The 20,963-nt window shown below is 35.4% G+C and overlaps 2 protein-coding genes across 13 annotated transcripts in view; one reads left to right on the forward strand and one right to left on the reverse strand.

Moving 5' to 3' along the window:
* The window catches only part of LOC117415579 (ankyrin repeat domain-containing protein 26-like), a 32,001-nt gene extending 16,758 nt beyond the window's left edge, over positions 1-15,243 (reverse strand). For 7 of the 12 annotated variants that reach the window (XM_059027322.1, XM_059027317.1, XM_059027321.1 and 4 more), the window contains exons 1-22: positions 15,001-15,242; positions 14,352-14,505; positions 13,753-14,122; positions 12,762-12,876; positions 12,316-12,489; positions 12,040-12,146; positions 10,474-10,611; positions 9,121-9,281; positions 8,038-8,088; positions 7,705-7,741; positions 7,540-7,615; positions 7,368-7,428; positions 7,043-7,263; positions 5,246-5,393; positions 4,611-4,675; positions 4,302-4,401; positions 3,308-3,412; positions 2,846-2,965; positions 2,490-2,534; positions 1,570-1,881; positions 1,118-1,219; positions 430-506 (exon numbers count right to left, since the gene is read on the reverse strand). In XM_059027322.1, coding sequence (XP_058883305.1) covers positions 430-506; positions 1,118-1,219; positions 1,570-1,881; positions 2,490-2,534; positions 2,846-2,965; positions 3,308-3,412; positions 4,302-4,401; positions 4,611-4,675; positions 5,246-5,393; positions 7,043-7,263; positions 7,368-7,428; positions 7,540-7,615; positions 7,705-7,741; positions 8,038-8,088; positions 9,121-9,281; positions 10,474-10,611; positions 12,040-12,146; positions 12,316-12,489; positions 12,762-12,876; positions 13,753-13,955 — 2,418 coding nt within the window. In that variant the 5' untranslated portion in view covers positions 13,956-14,122; positions 14,352-14,505; positions 15,001-15,242. Of the gene's footprint in view, positions 1-429; positions 507-1,117; positions 1,220-1,569; positions 1,882-2,489; positions 2,535-2,845; positions 2,966-3,307; positions 3,413-4,301; positions 4,402-4,610; positions 4,676-5,245; positions 5,394-5,531; positions 6,849-7,042; positions 7,264-7,367; positions 7,429-7,539; positions 7,616-7,704; positions 7,742-8,037; positions 8,089-9,120; positions 9,282-10,473; positions 10,612-12,039; positions 12,147-12,315; positions 12,490-12,761; positions 12,877-13,752; positions 14,123-14,351; positions 14,506-15,000 lie in introns of those variants that run through there. The other 5 variants (XR_009329189.1, XM_059027315.1, XM_059027318.1 and 2 more) reach the window with 5 other exon arrangements.
* Positions 15,244-16,544: 1,301 nt separating this feature from the next.
* On the forward strand, positions 16,545-19,710 carry LOC117415055 (V-type proton ATPase subunit F). The gene is made up of 2 exons (XM_034024988.3): positions 16,545-16,884; positions 18,322-19,710. Exons 1-2 carry the CDS (start codon positions 16,727-16,729, stop codon positions 18,521-18,523), a joined length of 360 nt encoding a protein of 119 aa, XP_033880879.1. The 5' UTR covers positions 16,545-16,726; the 3' UTR covers positions 18,524-19,710.
* The last annotated feature ends 1,253 nt before the right edge of the window (positions 19,711-20,963 follow it).

The following is a 20,963-nucleotide window of genomic DNA, read 5'->3' on the forward strand; positions in this document are numbered from 1 at the left end:
TGGAGTTAAAGCATCTGGCCTGATATATATATATATATATATATTAGGTATAATAATTTATGCAATGATGAACGTTCCGACTACAAACATATAAATTATATAATATATATATAAAAAATTCAATAAACAAAAAAACGTTTTCTATGGTTTAAAATTACACACTTACTAAAATATGTGTGAACTTTACAAGTGATGTACCCAGAGATCTATGCTGTTGCAGTTAATGTGTAAGCCTTTCACCTAGGGAGACCTTGGTTTAAATGTTGTTTAGTTCACACATGCAATGACCTGGTCCTCAGTGGACAGCTGCAAACATCTCAAAACCACCACACGATTTAGATGGATTGGCACAGAGCACAAAAAGACCCATCCCTCCAGAGCAGCCTTAAGGCATGTGGAGAATATCTGACATTTTAATTATTAGCCTACCTGTTTAACTTGTTTTTTTAGGCGAGCACTCTTTTCATGGTCGTCGTCTTCTGAGGACAACACTGCATCAGTAGATTCTGTTACGGGTTGTGATAAATTTAAATAACAAAAAAAAATTGTAAATTACATACACTGCATCAAGCTAGCTAAATGATTATGCATACATCTGTAACTGTAACTTCTCCCCCACTATTATGAAGCTGTATTTGAATGTTCAGATCAATCCAACAAGCGGTCAGAAGTTACAAGATTTCATAGAAACAAACATCAAAATGAGAAAACAGTATGCAAGCTGCCCCACAGCTTACACACATTTATTGTTTAAATCTAAAACTTTTAACCATATGTTGCATGCTGCAAAACCAAAACAGCAAACACTACAAAGCTAATTAAATGTATAATAATTTCTGTCTATCCAGCTGAAGTGCTAAATAACGTATTAAAAGAGAAACATAAAACATTTTGATGAAAACTGCAAGTTTTAAAGTTCTTATGATAAAGCTATTATCAATAAAGTCATCTGAATACGTACCAGTATTTCTTAAATACTTTGCACTAGGTCATTTGTTTTGCTATTAAAAATATAAATATTTTGTTATACTCTGACCTGCAATTAATCAGATGGTTAGACGAATACATTACTGCTGACTGATAATGCAAACAAGACAAAAGTATTTTTTTTCTTTACCTGGCTTACTGGTAGCAAAGTTCTGTACTGGAAGTTTCGGAAGTCTCCCAGACTTTTCTGGACCAGATGGAACACCGTCATCTTCTGAATCCCAATCTGAATCTAAAAAACAGCAAATATCTCTGCATTTGTGTAGCAGCATAAACAAAATGAGACATGGTGACATCTTTTATCAGTTAAAATACAACACTATCCAAAGAGAATAAAACAATAAAACAATAACTTAAAATGTGAATTAGAATTGGCAAACATCCCTTTAAACATGCATCACCCCAGCCTCGCATAGTAGCGTCTAGTGAAAACTGATCAGGAGTATGCAACCTTAGCTTCTCCAAGTCCAACCTGATCCAGCAGTTAGGTAATTCAATTTGATGAAAGGGTTTGTTTTAAATGGCTAGATTTTACACAAGTTCTTTTACTGGAACACATTTCAATATTCAACATAGGTTTACCTTCTCCGCTATCTGCTTTTACAGCTAATAACTTCGAACGTGGTTGCGGTTGTGGTTGTGGTTGTTGTGATGTCAGAGAATGCAAGGATCTTGCTTCTGGCAGTGGAGGAGAGTTTGAGGGAGACAGGCTCTTTTCAGCACTTGTTTTCTGATCTGCTTTGGCACACTGTACTATATTTGGGGTCTTCTTTTGTGGTGTGGATAACTCTGGTTCTGACAGTTTTGCACTTATTTCATCATGGACTGGCGATGGGATTTTACAGCCAGGCAGATTTCTGCTTGCAATGCTAGCAGAGTCCCAATCTGAAGCATCTGCAATCGCAAACATAAAAATAAAGAAATTGAAGAAAACAATACAAAACTATGCAATCTCAGAATAATTAAAAGTTCAAGTATTTAAAAACAAAACTGAAAAACTACAGGGATCAAAGCGACTTTGTAATATGACTAAAAGGTAGAAGACATTTATTCTATTGTTGCCTTCTAAGCAAATAATTCCAATAACCAAACAGAAAGTCTAAACAAATCAAACCAAAAGCACACATACTGGGATAGCACTGACCTTTAGACAATTTCTCATGTTCTTCAGAGGGTAAAAAGAAACACACATAAGCCTATTAAAGTGTCACATTTAGATATTTCATTCAGAACTTGAGACTGCATCTTTTGTGGGGGAAAAAATAAGCATTTTTGCAAAAGGGAGCATGATCTGTGTACCGGCAAACAAATGTGTTGGACCAGTGATGTGTGAATAAAAATATAAAAATTGAATTATGGTATTAATTATATTGCAGTTATGCAGACAACACAAAGATAAAGTAATGCATTGCTTGTAAACACTGAAGGTGTTCTGTAACCCTTTGAAATCAAGAAACAATGAAAATACCATAGTGATATTTTTCTTTTCTAAAAATATCTACCTTCAATATCATCTGCATCATCCAAACCAAGTTCCTCCATGAAGTCTGTAAAATAAATATACAAAAATAACTGGAGTTAAAGCATCTGGCCTGATTATATATAAGGTATAATAATTTATGCAATGATGAACGTTCCGACTACAAACATATAAATTATATAATATATATATAAAAAATTCAATAAACAAAAAAACGTTTTCTGTGGTTTAGAATTACACACTTACTAAAATATGTGTGAACTTTACAAGTGACGTACCCAGAGATCTATGCTGTTGCAGTTCACTGGTAATGACAATCAAGAAAAATAGACAGATAATACAATATCATTGTCAGCAAGGTGTAAAATATAAATATACCTGTCTTCTGCTTTTCCCTTGTCTCTTTGGATAAAGCTAGATTGGAAAAAATAGTCTCTTTGATTTTCAAAGTTGTCTTCAAAACATCTTTCTGCTTTTCTGTATCATTTCCTCCTAAATCTGTAAGAGACATTATTATAACAAATTTAAATCCAGCAAATAAAAACGGCTAAAGAATTATATTTTTTTTACATGCAGAATAATAATTCTGTAGTTTACAAAAATCATGCACCACTTGCAGATGTAGCATAGTCCAAACTAAATGGAGAGGTTGTTTTTAACATGAGAAAGCGTGCTGGACTAAGAGGTTAGTAGCAGGGATGATTTTTTGTGATGAGTCCCTTCAGGCACCAAAGACAGAGAACATCTGAATTAAGGACAAAGCTTCCTGGTTGACAATCATGCTTTTTTGAAGTTCTAAAGCATTTGCGCAACACTAATTGCCAAGAGCGAGATCCATACCCAATCTCAATCGGCTCACTGGCCTGCCTACACTCCTTGAATCCTCTAGCTCAGCCATCCTATAGTCTCTTGCTCCTCTTAAGAAAGAAGGAATGTAAAATATGTCTAGGGAAGGAATTTAATATAGATTTAGTTTTTAACTTTTAATTTTAACAGAAATTAGCTAGGAACATTGAATATATATTGTTACACCATTTGCACAGCAAAATGTAACTAAGGTTACTTTGTAAAATGAATTACTGATAACAAATGGACATAATGTATGTGTACTGATCAGGAAAGGTTGGGTAAAAGGTGTAAATTAAGACACCTAAAAACATTCAAAAAGCATGAAACACTAAAGTACTAGTAAGTAGTTTTAAACACCAACTTAAAAAATCCAAAAATGTGCATAAGTGACTTAACGGATATGGTAAAAAGTGCAATTTTTTGTAGCATCCTGAAGTAGGAACTTCATTGGGAACAATAACAAATCAGCCTGTAAAAGTCTTTGGGTTCACTCGACTCAGGCTATTAAAGATATGAAAGAAGATTTCAAAATAATCAACAGCTCAGTCAATTACACGTCAGAACTGTGAAAAGCAGTGTCCTCGTATTCACTACTTTATGTAACAAATGTCCAACCTGAAGAAATAAACTTCATTAGTAAACACATAATGTGTATCCATAAAGGTTTCCGTTCACCAGACAATTAAAAAAAGACATATGGGCACATTTTAAGTATGTGAGTCAGAGGGACAGGCACCTCAAAGTACATTTTCCTATTATGCAGTCATTATAAAACTGTTTAAAAAAAATAGTATTTGTCCCAAATTACATAATCTTCACCTATAAAACCTATTGAGTAAAGCATGAAATGCTATAGTTGAGATGATGTCATACAAATCGCTACTAAAAGCTGGTACAGAAAGTCTGCATTTTGCTGCATGTGCTCAATCCACAAAAAAAAACACACATATCAGCAAAAAACCCCACTACATCCTGTAGGAATTACCTTCATTCTTCTCTTCGGAAATACTGTGCATCACTGTTTGTGCCTTAGCTGCAGGGTTTAAAGCCCCACTCTGTTGTTTCCTTGGACTATCAGAAGCAGACTATTAAAAAAGTGTATATTTAGAGAGGAATACAACAATTATTATTATACAGCTGAAAAATAGTCAAACACATCCAAACTGTTCAGATTGCCAAAAATGCTATCTAATCAGATGGTCGGCCCCCTACCCCCAGTCCCCCATATACTTTACAGTATAAGATATATTTACAAACACTTAATGTAATTCATAGCAATAATCTAATAACTTACCTCGGAGTCCCATGGAGAGTCTTCATCTTCCTCGGCTGCTGCCAGCCCCAATTCAGACAAAAAATCTGTGTTATAAAAAGTTTAGCTTATATAAGACAATATGGCATACCAATGTATTCTGAATTGGGGGTGTACTGTATAATATCTGTTGCATCTTCTTTTTCTTAATTGTGGCTATCTTTAAACTCTGGAACGTGTCATAATTCTAATTCTAATACTTATTCATGTCTGAGCCCAAAAAATGAACTTAAAATTCTCCTGTTATCCTGTAATGAACTAAGTTCTTGTATTGATATTGAATGTTTTTAATTGTTTTGTTTTTTTCTTTTTTTAAGCCAATGAGCTTGAATAATTTATTCAAGGAAACATGAATGGGACAAGAGATCAAATGAAAACACATGAACTAAAGTGCCTATAATGCAGTATCTTATAAGCTCTGGGAGATTTTACATCTATTTCACATTACATAACTAGAAGTACAGTAACAACTCAAAGTAACTATATTGGGCGCAGCTACCAATTAGGTTGTTACAGATATGAAGATTTAAAAAAAAATAATAATAATCATTTTCAACTTAAACCTTTCTTTATTTAATCACACATTTTATATCAAAGTTCAAATGGTTACAATTTACCTCTTTTTATATTTTTTGCAGGGCTTCCCTTTTCATCTAAATCATTCGGTGGAACAGCACTGCCGACTGTGCCAGATTCTTTTAGAATTTTCCCAGAAATATGAAGATCTTCATATTCCTCCTCTTCCTCTTCCTCTGAATACTCTTCCTAAATGTGCAACAAAAAAATCATAACATGTTCTACAGGTGCTAAATGGAACAACATACATATTTTAAACAATATATAAATCGAAGAGTTTAGTACTCCCATCTTTAACTATTGGATGCAACTGTTATTTTCACCCACCATTTCAGCGGCCGATTTTAACAGTTTAAAATCTTTACTTTGATCTTTTTCTGTAGTTCTGACCACCCGGTTTTCCTGGTCCATCTGCAGTGGCTCATGGTGAGAAGTCATGTTTACATTAAAAACCCCTGGTTCTTGGGGTCGACCTGAACGTTCACCCCAGCTAATATCTGATTCTGAGCCCTTTTCAATGTCTTGAACTGACTGATTTTATTTTCTCTTCACAGCTATAATCTAGGAGATTGTCATCAGCATCTTTTCTGTCTTGGTTACTTCCCTGCTCCTTTATACTCTGGTGTTGTTTGTCTTCTCAAATTATTACTTCAGTCTTCAATTTAATTAGAACCTTTTTCTAAACGTTTGTTCACATCCACATTTGTGTTTGAATAGGCACCCTCATCCCATTTTCTACTGCCATGTGACAAGTCACTTTTTTCTTGACAAGATTTAAAATCATCCCCTTCCCTACCGATATGTTGAACTAGCTTTTCACTACAGTTCCGGATTTCTTGCTCAGTGTCCCAGGAATCCTCTTCATTTTCAGATGGACTTGGTTTTAATGCCACTTCTTCCTTGTCATTGCTATCCGTTCTACTGTTCATAATATTTGCCAGAGTCTTCAATTATGTCTGTAACTTCCATTTTCATTTCCTGTACACTTGCTTCAGATTCTTCCCCACTTTCCTTAATGTCTTCCTCATGTTTACGATAGCCCAAAACAGAGCTGCTACAAAATCCGCTTTGAATATCTTGGCTTTCCAGATCACATCCTCCTCATTTCTGTTCTCTTCACAGCAATGTTTTCAATTTTATCGTCAATTTGGGACTCTTGTGCTTTACAGTTTTTTTCCTTTTGTCTCATTCCAAGAATTTGCAGTAGTTATATCAAATGCACCCTCACAGTGCCAAGCTTTCATGACCCACAACAGCACAGTGAACTACTTCATTTACTTCAATATCTTGATCTTCAGAAGATTCTTCATCTGCAACAAGTTGGTCTCCAGCAGTTACTTCCATCTGGTGCACCACCTTCATTTACTGAAACACCGTAATCTCCAACAGTATCTTCTACACCTTCATTTATTGCCACATTTTCATCTTCCTGCTACTACTTCTCCTGCAGACACTTCACCTTTTGCAACAGATGTGCCTCTAGCAGCAGAAATTGTCTCTTGTCCATCAATAGTTTTACCTACTACACTGCAGGGATTAGCCACGGTTATTTCGGCCCTTTCATGATTTTCATGCTCAAGACTTGCTACACCTCCGTCATCTTCTTCACTTGCTTCCTCATCTTCATCTTCCTCCTCATCACCTCCTTCCTCATCCTCATTTTCACTTTAATTTTCTTCCTGCTCAGCACAACTCTGCCTGCTTGTTGTAGCCTTTTCTAAAACTCCAGGTTCATCACACACTGTCCCTGTCTGTGGAAAGTCATGGATGAAAAAAAAATAAAGAAATAAAAGGAAATGATATTAGTTAAGTAGTTGAGTTATTAACAAACACTTTACCTGTTTGGAGTTTCGGAGAGGGGTGGAAGTCATCTGAGGAAGTTTGGAAAAGGAGGCAGGTGAAGGGTTTGCCGGGTGAAGGGAGGTGGGAAAAGCCTTGGGAGGGGAGTGGTCTTTCTCATCTTCATTCTCACTCTCTTTTTCTGAGTCTCCTTCACTCCCTGATATAATAGATTCTGAATGCTCTACAGGTTGGGGTCTGGCATTACCATTCTCATTAACTACATCAAAGCAGAAAAACATTCATTAACTTAAAAAAAATTAATATAGCAAAGCACATCACAGTTAATATTTTATGGGAGAAAAAAAAAATCAATAAAATCACCATTGTTCTTGCTCTTCTGGGAGGCATTCATTAGTTTTGTCAAGCTTGGCTTTTGTAGTTTCTGTAAAAATAAAGAAAATTATAAAATTAGACTGATTAATCTTTAAAAATCCTGATTATCCTGGTTATACGATTTTACAGTTTCGGATATACCGGTATTTTAACTTTGTACCTTTGGGCTAAAATCCAATTCTTCACCTTCATCTGATGAAGGCCAGGAGTCTCCTGCTCCACCCTTATCCGATACCCTGGAAAAGAAAACGGATACACTGAATCAGTTTGGTGCAAAGTTTGACAATTAAAACAATTAAATTAAGGCCTAATTTTCTTTTCTTACCTACTAATGGATTCTTCTTGTGAAATATTGTCTCCAACTACATGTAACAGAGAAAAATGAAAAACCAATGTAAATACGTGAGAATCTATTGTGTCAATTGTTTTGTCCTGCTGAAAAATATGCGCAAAATATTAGACAGCTGAGCAGAACACTGTATGGTCAACTACAGATGAAAACAAGACAAATCACTAACCCACAACTGAATCTAACAGCATTACATCTGGTTATACAAACTCACACAATTCACATTTGAAATGAATAAAACTACGACTTCAATGATGAAAGCCAAAGTGATACTTTATGTTTGCTGAACAGCTATGATCGCTAGTATACCTTTCCCTGAATCACCTGCTCCTGACTGTTGCTTTGGAGACTGTTGCAATTCTAGATCCATTCAGAGGGAAAGGCATGTAGAGATGAAATAATTAAATCAGAAAATAAATGTACAAATTCATGAGAACTAAAAACTCAATAAATACAAAAATTGAGTATAATAATGACTTTACATAGGGGCAGCAGTGTGGAGTAGTGGTTAGGGCTCTGGGCTCTTGACCGGAGGGTTGTGGGTTCAATCCCCAGTGGGGGACACTGCTGTTGTACCCTTGAGCAAGGTACTTTACCTAGATTGCTCCAGTAAAAACCCAACTGTATAAATGGGTAATTGTATGTAAAAAATAATGTGATATCTGTATAATGTGAAATAATGTATAATGTGATATCTTGTAACAATTGTAAGTCGCCCTGGATAAGGGCGTCTGCTAAGAAATAAATAATAATAATAATACATTGTCTTATTTTGAGAACAAACAAATGTCTTTATTTATGCCACTCTTTTAAACGTATTTTAGGAGGACAAATTTATTGCTACATAATTTAGGGTCAAGATTTTTCAATGTGCCAAAATGATGATAACCTTGCTGAAGGCTGCATTTAAAAGAATATTTACATCTTGCAAGTATCGATTCTGGTTTATAGTATACTGTCTGTTGAAAAGGTAATCCATCAAGATAGACTGTAATCTGCAACATGTTATTGGGTCTTTGATCATTAGGGAACAATGGGATAACAATTTTTCATGTTATTAATGTTTTAGTGGTGGTGCAACTTAACAATTCAGTGTCATTCATAAGTAGTACCACTTTATACAGCAACTATTTCCCCTATGTAGGATTTTCTTTTACCAGACAAATCAAATAAAAAGCTGTACAACATGGCTAGGATCATTATATCTTTGTGCCATCCTCGCTCAATGGTTTTTATTTATGCTAAAATAATTAAATAAAACAAAAATTAAAACCTGCACAAACACAGAAATATGTTTCACTGCTCTATTTGAAAATGTATCTGCGTATCCAAAAAAAAAAAAGCTGTCATTTAGATTGTACAGAAACCATCTAGACCCTCCAGGTACCTCACCTTCTTTATCTGTAGCTGGTCCACCCACAGCAAAACCTGACTCAGTACCACGGATTGGACTGCTGAACACAGACGCACCCTTCACTTTACTAGTACCATAGAAATGAGGGGATTGGGGTGGTCTTTTCTTTGTCCCATGCTCAATTATTAGATGTGAACAACTGAAAAACAATTAGGAATTTAAAACTATATGTTTGAAATACACCATCATAATTCAGCTGGAGAAACACATTTTCTAGAATTTTCTTTAGTAATTATCATCTGATAAGAAGAGACTAAAACTAGGTTGTCTATTTATTAGTAAATATGTGACACAAGAACCATTTAGACAAATAATGTATACCGAGCATCAAAAGAAACTTATCACTATTAGAACACATTTAAAAAAAAAAAAAACAGTTTAAATGATGGACATTGACAAAATGTTTTTGGTTTCTTTTTAATCACTCGATCATTCATCCTTGACCATGACACGCTTGAGTGACTATGACTGAAGCATATTCACTTAATCACCTAATTAGTGAGACAGTTGATTGGACACTGGATATGGAGTGATTTCAGCTGTTGAATTACAAGCTTGAATAAAAGCAATAAAGAAAACCACAGAAAAAAAACAATATGCCACGTCTGTCAAGAGAGCAGCGCCTTCGTGCAATCGGCATGTTGGAGGCTGGACTAGCGCAGCGTAATGTGGCTCGCCGTTTTGGGTGCTCACAGCCAGCAATTTCAAACCTGGTGAGACGGTATAACCTGACACACTCTGTCAATGACAGGACACGAACTGGGAGACCAAGAGTCACAACACCTGCCCAAGATCGACAGATCATTTTGCAGCATCTTCGTAATGTCAATTGCTAATCAGCACAATAGAAAGTTACTGCACCTGCTCTAAAACAGAGTTTGTCATTTTTCGATCACATCTAGTGAATTGTATCCAAATATACCGTAAGTGATAAGTTTCTTTTGATGCTCAAATATAAGTAATACATTTCTTTTGATGCTCAAATATTAGTGATACATTTCTTTTGATGTTCAGCATACTTGCTTAAGTGTTATGTAGATACAGTAAGCATTTTGTTATTGAGATGGATTAAAGAAAACATTACTGGTATGCAGTTTAATAAAAAAGTAGGGTGTTTGACCTGTTTTAATTATTCTAAAATGCTGTGAAAAACTAACCAAAAACCAGTTATAAATCATAGTTATAAATCATACGTTATCAATTTCCAAATACTCATTTAAAATTAGAACACGTCCTTCTCTGAATAGAGTATGACCAGAAAACCACAGAATAGTTACACTTTTTTTAAAAAAATTATAGTTTAGAAATACAGTATGTGGTACAATACTTACGCATGGTGTCCATTCATCACTGCATAGTCATCAGCTGTCCAACCTTTATCATCCTTTATGGAAATATCTGCATCGTACCGCAAGAGCAACCGAACCAAACTAATCTGGCCATTATTAGCAGCAATCATCAATGATGTCCTAATAAAAAATAATCATCCTGTTAGAGATCTACAGAAAATAGTTGTATTCAAAAGTGTTTATTAGTACAGTATTGTGATGTCATTAATACTGCACAAAGCAAACCTATAGGCCAGAGCCATAAAATCTCAACATAAATTGAACTAGAAATGGGGTTGTGAAATGTGAAAGAGACTATCGTTGATATATTCAGAGGTTAGAAACAATTTGGCAGTGAAGTTTAATTTCTACTGGACACAACCTGTACTTTACAGAGAGTATCATACAGCTTGTAAAGATAGTCTGAAAGCAAGTGATCTGTATCATTAATAGTCAGAGGTTAAAAGAATTTGGCACTGAAAGGGCTGATGTTCACTGGATACAAGTAATGTAATGATTTTTCACTGGATGGGCAGTTTGCCCACATTTACTATCCCATAGTGGAAAATATAGGTCCCTGTTTCAAAGCATGTGGTCTGTATCATTGATTTGGCCAAAGGTTAAAGCAATGCAGCAGTAAGAGGGTTCATTTTTACTGGATAACACCAATAACAGAACTTAAGTTAGAAAATCTAAAATCACAACTGAGTACTAAACATTAAGACAATAACAATAAGTGAACTGTATCTATGCAGCTCATTATGGCAACTTTATTACATCATAAGTCATGTCATGGTCAGCAAGACATTTAGCATGCAATGTTTATATAACCCTGCAAATATGAGGTCACTACCTCAAATGGTTTATGAGTGACAAGGCTTTGACATTGTGGCAGCAGGAGCTTTGCAAAAAATCTGTCACGAAATGGTTATGTTTTCATGAATGTCACCCAATTAAACTTGACTTAAGGAATAATATGTGTACCAAGTATGAAGCTAACATCTCGAAGCATTAACCAGATGGCGGTCACCTTAGGCCACAGGTCAATAAGGGTGCTGTAAATTTTGCCTGAGAAATCAACGACACTTTCAGTATTAGGTGTCATGGCAGTGGTGGAGCCAGAGGGTTTACAAACTCATACAAGCTCACCTTACATAGATACATAATAAAATGTTACAAAACATTATAGGTAAGTAAGTAGTGACTTCGATTTGAACCTTGGTTTCGAGATACAGAGACCAATGAACCGTCTTCTATGACTGGGTACTTATAAGTGTTGTTTGTCTGCTCTGCATAATATTCTACACAGCTCAGTCTGCTGCCGTACAAGGCACAGTTCATTACAATCTCTTTGGTACCAATTCTGAACAACTGGAAGAAAAAACTTCTAGCAGGGGGCATATTGATTGTCACCCAGGTTCAAATATTCATGCTACACCTTTTAAAAACAACTTTTTTATTATTATTATTATTATTGCAGGACATTATTGCAGGACTAAATTGTGTTTCAGCAGGTAGCCATTTCTAAGTTATTGGATGTAATAAATGACTTAAGGTTAATATATTTACCGTTTGGATTTGTCTTTTGCATCTACATCAGCTCCTTCTTTCAATAAAAACTCAACCATCTCCTGATGATTTTCTGTAGCAGCCAAAATCAGGGGAGTACAGCCTTCCTAAAGAAAAAAATATGTAAGAAATATATAAAAAACATGAAAAAATATAAAAACCCCATATTAAATAATATGAACAACATGTGCTAATCAATACCTTTAGCAAGTTTTATTACAATTGGATAGTTTACTATTGTAGATATATGTAAATCTTGCCACGGATATGCCTTACCTTGTTTGTAGCATTTATACGTGCATCATGATCCAGCAACTGAATGGCCATAGAGATGGCAGGGATGAGGGCAGCGAGATGTAGGGCAGTATTTCCATTGATATCCACAAGGTTTGGATCAGCATCATGTTCCAGAAGGGTAACAACACAGCGTTCCTGTTGGCACTGTACTGCCTATAAATGACAGCATAAAGAAAAGTTATCAGCACACATTTCCGGATGTCTTCTTTTCCCTGATAATGCAGATAGGTGACTCATGTTTCACTGTTGTGATATAAGAAGTCAACTTATTTTCATATGTGCTCCATTATCCGTACAATTTAAATCGATGAAAAATGAACCCTCTGCTTATAAACGTTTCATGTTGCAGGACGGTATGCATGTGTAATGTAGTGAATCACGGCGTCCCAGTTCAATGCTTATCTAGGCATGCTGCACATTTTTACCTTCATTAACGGGGAACGGTTGTCATTATCACAGAGGTTTAGTTTGGCTTTGCTTTCCGTCAGAAAATGTACAACATCAACATGCCCATGAGCACAGGCAAGATGTAAAGGCGTTCTGAAACAGAAGAACATACAAGTGCAATTTAACATCCGATTCATCCACACTGCACTGGCATTGGTACTGTGTAATAATTTATTTAATCTCCAAGTAAAAATACATATACGAAAAATAATTTCATGAAAAAGGCATTGGCACTGCGCAGACGTGTATCTTTGGCTTTATCGAAAAGAACAGTCAAAAGTCAAACATTAGTTTCTTTAGAATACTTTCATTATAATGTTTATAACAATTGGGGACATTTATATTTGTGTTCATAGCATGTGATAAATACTATCTTTGGATTTAAGATCTTATCAACCAGTCATCATATTGCATTTACCAAGGACTGCGGTAAACTGCTACAGCAAAACAAACCAGCATAAACATTAATAAAACCAAGGTGCAAAAACTGAAGGCCACCTTATCAAATAAATGAAGTCTACAAAGCCAGCATCATTTTAGTCTCTTTCAAAATCTAATGCAAATTTCCACTGTTGACAACTGTATTAATGCAGATTAATACAATAAAAAAACCAAACAGTACAAAATAAACAAATTACAAAAAACGTGGCCACCTGACATACACCCACATACAGCATAGCACTTCCAAAATACTTTGATGTATGTTGCTGTCATGTTTCCTGCAACTGTGCAAGGTAATAATGTATTTAGCTTCTGTCACATGCCTATATCATACTTCCTATTTACCTGGATTATTGTCAGGTACATTTGGTAAACTGCAGAAAAAACACCTTGATTTACCTTTTTTGCTTGCTATTCTCCTGTCATGACATGAGTGACCACTTTTATTTTTAAATAAGCTAAACCAATACACTACATCCTCCAATAAGGGTTTACTAATGGCTTTCAAAAAAAAAATACACTTCTTACCTGTTATCTTTGTCCAGCTGGCTAAGGTCGTGTTTCTTTGCAAGCTGTTTCAGCTTGGAAAGATCCCCTGTAGAAGCAGCTTTGTGTAACTTTCCTAGATCTTTTTCCTTAAGCTCATATCCAGCAGACACCACACTCCCAGTGTCAGAAGTATTGGGAGAAAGTCCTTTCTTTTTCTTCCCAAAGCTGAATAGCTTTTTCATTGCTAATTACTGCCGTTTAGACTGTTGTAAACGTCAAGCATCATTGTCCAGAACTGCCCAGATGTCAGTTTCACGGAGTTGTGAACTGTGCATCAACTCAGTCGTCTTTTCCACTCCAAAAATAAACAAGCAAATCGGATAGGGTTAATGATGTCAAAAGCATGACCCTTGTGACAGAAAGACATATGAAAAGCGTTTTAATATACTGGTAACTTGCGTAAAATACACGGTACGATTTTAAAATGAAAGTACTTAGGCATGGGCCATAATCTTATGCTTTTCAGGTCATCATAGACATTATTTGTATTCTGTATTAGCTGCATACAGACATAGCTCAAATGGGGCACTTATATTAATAATAAATATTTGCTTACACAACTTTTTAATTTTCCTTACCTTACTTATTTCGACGTTCGTTTGTTGTCATGACCCCGATCGTTCCCTCTCATCTTTGTACGTTTAAGTAACACAGCAGCAGGAATTTTGTATCAGCAACACAGCAGCAGCTCACTTTGCAGAGGTGTTACCTAGGCAACCAACCTTGCTCTAGCTGCAAACAGAGCAGGAAATAATGTCAGTCTGTCAACATAATGTCTATTTGTATCTGTATCCCTTAACTCCCTTTGCCACCAATTCCAAGAATACTGATTATTCATAATTAATTACCATGCAATCTGGCTGATGTGATTAGCATTCTCCTTTCAACCGTGGTGCAGAATGGTATGCGCGTCAGCTTTGCCCGCGACATTCAAATTTACTTTAAGATTTAGGTAAAAACACACAATTCTAAACTAATATAAATAACAAATGTATGACATGGTAATTTATGACTGCTTTATCTAATTAAACGCAATAATAAATGCGCGTTCATAGTAATCGCATACGGTATTAAGTATGTATTACTTTTTTTGTCTTTAATTTGATTTAAGTGTGTATGACCACGGAATAATCTTTTCAACTAAACATATTGTGTAAGGTCCAGGATTAAGCTAATAACAACTATTTTTTTTTTTTTTAATAAATTAATTCCTAGCCAGCTCCTCACCGTACACCGGCGCAGTCGTTCCAGTAGCAAAACGAAAAAAAAACGTTTAAAAACAAATGCAAAAACACACTAAAACTGATTAAAAACGAACAAGCTACAGTAGCAAAACAAAACACATGTATACACAGCAACTGTCGTTTTCAGCCTATTCCCGTATCTTCTTGGTGACCTGTTGGCGTGAGCTACGCAGAAATCTGTCGTTTCGTTACAGTGATTGACGTTTTCACTGGCCAAACCATTTCCAATACTGGAGCTAAATTCGTGTACAAGCAAATAGAAATTTAGAAAATGGGAGGGGCAAAGCTTTTTAACATTCAAGTGTGGTTGGCGTAGCAAAACCACAACCGTTTGTTACACAGGGTTAGAGGTTGAGCGATAGGGAAAAAGCGCAGAGAAAACAGTAAAAAAACATCGAAATGTAAATGTGTTGAACATTACTAGTATTATTAGGCATTTAGCAGATTAACTTCTTCACCGCGTGACAACGGTCTGTTGCCAACAGAGAGGCCTGTCTGTAAAGTCTGAAGTGAAACATCCGCATTGGTGTGCCAGGATTATATAAATGAAATTCTTTACATTCCAGTGGTTAGAAAAAAAAACTTGCAGAGTTTAATTATTTATCCTGGCATGGATTTATTATACAATTGCTACATGTTGTATGTTTTTGCTGTAAATAAGTGCTAAGCCAACATTTTGAATTATTTATGTATTGGTAGTATGTATCAGTGATTGAAGGATGCAAGCAACACACACACACACACACACAACATGGCTAAACACATATAAAGTTGCACTAAACCGCTTAGGCAATTTAATATCAGCTTGGAAATGCGTGTCAGTTGTAAAAAGATATTGGCATGATAATACTTTGACAACAGAATAATAGACGTCCACACAACTACTGTACATAAACGGCATAAGCATTGCTAGTCACATATGTCAGATCATACTGAACTTGTAGGTTTGAAATGTCTGTTTCGGGAAACTGACTCTATTGTTTAAACATTTAGTGCTGTAACTAAGGTGGAAACTTGATAGTAATCTTTTTCCCCCTAGATCTTGTTTAAGCATGCCTGCAGTGCAGTCTTGGAAACATGTCCTCTAGCAAGTGTTTAATACTTGATGTTTGTATGTCAAATTAGTAAGAACGTTTAATGCTTACTTTTCACTATAAGAAAGATAATAGGTTGTACATACATTTCTTAATAATTGTTATCTCTTAGTCTCCTGATTTACTGTCAAAAATAGTAAGGGTCATCGCAATATAATAATAATAATAATAATAATAATAATAATAATAATAATAATTTTATTTTGTATGGCTATTTTCTTTAAATTCATTGGCTCTTATTTAATTTCTAAAGAACTGATTGGCCCAAATTTGTACATGTAGTAAACATAGTAAGTGTAGTTAACAAAATAGAACGCATAGTGTAACACGTAATAATTTATTTGAAACGTGTACTGACAGCACACATTTTTGAGCCAGATGGCCTTCCATAGGTGGCTGTGTGCGCGTGACGTCTCTGCGGTGCGGATGTGTTTAACTCGCTACGGCGCATGCTTACCTGTCCCGTGACTGTCAAAGAGGAAGCATCGGGGTCATTCATCAGAGACAGTATATTTCAAGTGTATAGTGTATTTACCTTCACAACAAAATACTACGAAGACTCCAGATTGTCTCCTGCAGCCTCTCAACAGAGTGTTATTGTTATATTTGTCCGATATGGCTGGACGAGGTAAGCTGATCGCCGTGATCGGGGATGAGGACACCTGCACTGGGTTTTTGCTCGGAGGGATCGGGGAGCTGAATAAGAATCGCAAGCCCAATTTTCTGGTCATTGAGAAGGATACCAGCGTTACGGAGATAGAAGAAACCTTCAAGTAAGTACGATGCATATATATATATATATATATATATATATATATATATATATATATATATATATATATATATCTCTGAAAGTATACATTTTCTTTTATCAGAATCATGAAAAAAAAAAAAATGTAACCGACACATTTGGACTGAGGTAATAAAATGCGTAAGAGCGATATCGCGGGGGTACTGTACTTACTGTGAATCTACTGAAATACAAGATTTCATGGATAATGAACATGTTAAAAGTGCACCTTTTTACCAATGATTTGTACTATGCTGTCGCCTTTCATCTATTTTGGTTAAGCTTACTGACGTTTTGCAGATACAAATTTATATTTAAAGTCACCGAAACAAGATTATTGTTTTTGTTTTTAAGCAGTAGATACAAATTCAAATTTGACTAGTTCGTGCTGCTTAAAAAGTTGAATGATTTAGGTATTACTATTAGTACATTACACTGTGCCTTGGTTGCATTGCACTATCGTTGCACAAATGTGGAATTCTAAACTAATTTCATGGTCAACATAGAATGCTGATTTTCTAGTTTTATACCTTACAATTTATTAGCAATATCACATGAAGGGCTGCTTTAAACACATAAAATCGATATTTGGTTCTGACGGCTTTAAATCAGGGTTATACACTAACGAATTGTTCAGAAAGTCTAGGTCTCTGGTGCATTTCTGATGCCCGGAATGGATACTAAATAGAAGATAAAGCAGAACAGATGCAAAACATTTCACAAAGCTTAGTCTCACATTTATCCATACTAAACTAAAATCATTTAAGTGGTTGATTCCTATATCGAGTAGGGCACCATTATAATTCGTTTGCATTGTGATTAATGTGCATAAATCCTTCAACAAGATCATGTGTTAAACACGACTCATTCTCCCTTTTTTTTTTTTTTTAAGAGAAGGCAGATTATTGATTTTTATAACCTTGGTACACAAAGGGCCCTATATTAATTATCTTAACAGTGGTGATTTAGGTCTCCGTTGTTTAGATCGACTGACTAAGACTGACCCAGTATTTTTAGCAAAAACAAATTGTGCATCATGGAACGTTTGGTAAACAAACTGTCCTGGGAGTACAATGATCCACTGCTTGTTCAGACTGGATTTACCCTAGATGACCACAATCCCAGAACTGGTCCAAATTAGTTTGTGGTTGTCCTTTCTTGCTTTTTCAGCTAGCTCCCAATAAGAAAGGCAGTAAGACTCTTTTCAGCCACTGGCTAAAATTTATGCTGGATTCTCTACTTTCTTAAAAAAGCATATTGTTTGTTTAATGAATGGAGAGCAGAGTAAGTTAGCAATTGAAGCATACAATTGGTCTTCCAAATCTAAATGTTCTCCGTGGTATTTAGACGCATGCTTTAGAAATATTTTCATGTTATTGTTTTGTTGAGACTGTGTTTTTTTTTTCTTTGTTTTTTTCAGGGGTTTCCTGGCCCGTGATGATATCGGAATCATTCTGATAAATCAGTTCATTGCAGAGATGATCCGGCATGCCATTGATGCCCACACACAATCAATCCCAGCTGTGCTAGAGATCCCGTCCAAGGAGCATCCCTATGATGCCTCCAAAGACTCCATCCTGCGCAGAGCTAAGGGCATGTTCTCTGCTGAGGACTTCCGATAAACCCACAGGAAGCACTGCAGCAGGCTGGGCAGGACTAGTTTAAGTAAAGTGGGATTGAGGAGGAGGAGGAGGAGAAACAGTAGCTATGTCAGCCATTTGCCTATTTGTCTTTTCCAGGTGTCGTTCCATATAAGGGTAACTAGGGATTTGGTGTGGGGTGGAAGTTGACATTTCAGCGTAATTTATATCAAAGACCCATGTAGTGATTTTCGTTTTTAAAGTCTAGATCTTAATGCATGCAACAGACGGGTGATCCTTTTCCACAAAAATTTAGGTTATTTAGCTTAAACAGATTCTGCTTCATCCATATCGAATCCTCTGCAGTATGTCTTTAGCCCAGGTCACCCCCTCTCCCCTAGATTGTCCTTCTCCCAGCACAGGCAGCCCACAGAGAATGCTTGAAAACAGATACCCCTCAGGCCAGAACATGCAAGCAGACAAGGCCACAAGGACTCACTGAAGTGGTTTACTGCTCCCAGAATGGAATTGCTAGCAACATCATTGAAAAGAGGAAGTCTAGTCATGAGGTGGAAAATGATTGTATTTCTATAAGAGTTCCTGTTCTAGCATGGGCAAATGGGCTGGTGAAGGAACTCATGAATTGCCATCATTCAATCTGCCACTTTTCTTCATCGTTCCGACATTTGTCTGACATTATTTTCGCAGATTAATTTGAAAAATGGCCGTGTATGTTAGATCAGTAAATTAAAAATAAATAAAAAAAAAAAAAACAGTGGCTAGATTTATTAACCAGATTTATTCTGAATAATTGAAATTATTATATAACATTATGTTTGTAAAATAAACTGGTATGTCTAGCATTTTTGTTCTTACTAATTTTAAGATTTTGTAGAAATCCCAATGATTTGTTAAACCTTATCAACTGTTTTTTTTTTAAACTTCAGAACAAGAAATTGTACAAAATGAAATACTATCTTAGAGTGCATTCACTGTATTTGTCTATACAATTTGGATTTGCAGTTACATGGCTGAGGTTGTTTGTATTTTCAGACTTCAATGAAGGGCTGCCTGTCTTTGAAGACCCCAATACAAATGATTTATTCCTTTAAAAAAAATGATTGATGTTAAAAAGAAACCATATTGAGTATGTTGTGTTGTAACTGAGTTTGTGTGCTTGTTACCAAGGAAATGTTAGTTTGTGTGTTAATAAATGACTAGAAACAAAATCTTTAAACGTCTTTTTTACAGCAAAATGTTGTGTTAATGCCCCATACCAGTGCTTGTTCATGAAAAACCCATCTGGCTGGTGTTAAAGTATGATTGGTGATATATATATATTTATATTGTTATTGGCCATTTTTAGATGTGCATACATATTATAAAGGGGAACTTAAGCAATACCAGTGCCATTTTTTTTAGCTGTATATATGTCTGCATTAGAGCAAACAAAAGTATATGAAAATGATCAATTGTCAATTAAAAAACAATAAACAAACAAAATAATACCAAAAACCATTAGGAATGATCATCTAGTTCTCCATCGAAAGATTAAAAAAAAACAAAAAAAAAAAAAAACCTTTTGATAAAAAAAATTAATAATTCCTAATAATAATTTTCTGTGATTTTCTACACTGTATTATAACATTATATTATAACATTATATTAAAATTTGTGTTGTTTTTTTGTTTTTTTTTTACTCTAGTCCTAATGATCACATTCTCCCCAGGAATGTATGACTAGGTATGAAAATTACTAAAGATCTGTGAAAACCTAATCGAAATGAATCAGGAAGGCTGACACGACTTACACGCGCATGCGCGCACACACACACACACACACACACATATATATATATAAAATGATGTTTATGAGGGATATATAGAAAAGTGATCAGTCTCCTTGCTCAGTCATCCAGTTTGGAGGGACGACCTGATCTAGGCAGGGTCTTGGTGGTGCCATACACCTTCCACTTCTTAATAATCGTCTTGACCGTGCTCCAAGGGATATTCAAGGCCTTTGATATTTTTTATACCCATCCTCTGATCGGTGCCTTTAAACAACTTTGTCCCGGAGTTCTTTTGAAAGCGCCTTGGTACTCATGGTTGTCTTTGCTTTGAAATACACAACCCAGCAGAGGGAACCTACAGGAACTGCTGATTTAGGATTGCTATTACAAGGGGTGTGGACACTTATCCAACCAAGCTATTTCAGTTTTTATTTTTAATTAATTTTCCAAAAATTTCTAGAATATTTTTTCACTTGGAAGTTGTAATTCTTAGTGACAGAGATGAAAAAAAACAAAAACATTGTTTGTTGGGTGATTTAAATGCTGTTTCAGTTATATGTTGACATTTTTACCTACAAAAACACTGTTTATATCATTGTTACTATTAGGTGTAGTAATATTAAGATCCGTAAGTAAGTTTGTCTATGATGTCATAGCCGTGCGGTAACACAATGCTTACCAAACGGTCATGTG

This window comes from Acipenser ruthenus, chromosome 7 (assembly GCF_902713425.1).
Source record: "Acipenser ruthenus chromosome 7, fAciRut3.2 maternal haplotype, whole genome shotgun sequence".
Taxonomy (NCBI): domain Eukaryota; kingdom Metazoa; phylum Chordata; class Actinopteri; order Acipenseriformes; family Acipenseridae; genus Acipenser; species Acipenser ruthenus.

Coding starts and splice junctions, on each gene's coding strand:
- LOC117415055 (XM_034024988.3), top strand. CDS start 16,727: ATGGCTGGACGAGGTAAGCTGATCGCCGTGATCGGGGATGAGGACACC. Junction 16,885..18,321: donor GAGATAGAAGAAACCTTCAA/GTAAGTACGATG, acceptor TGTTTTTTTCAG/GGGTTTCCTGGCCCGTGATG.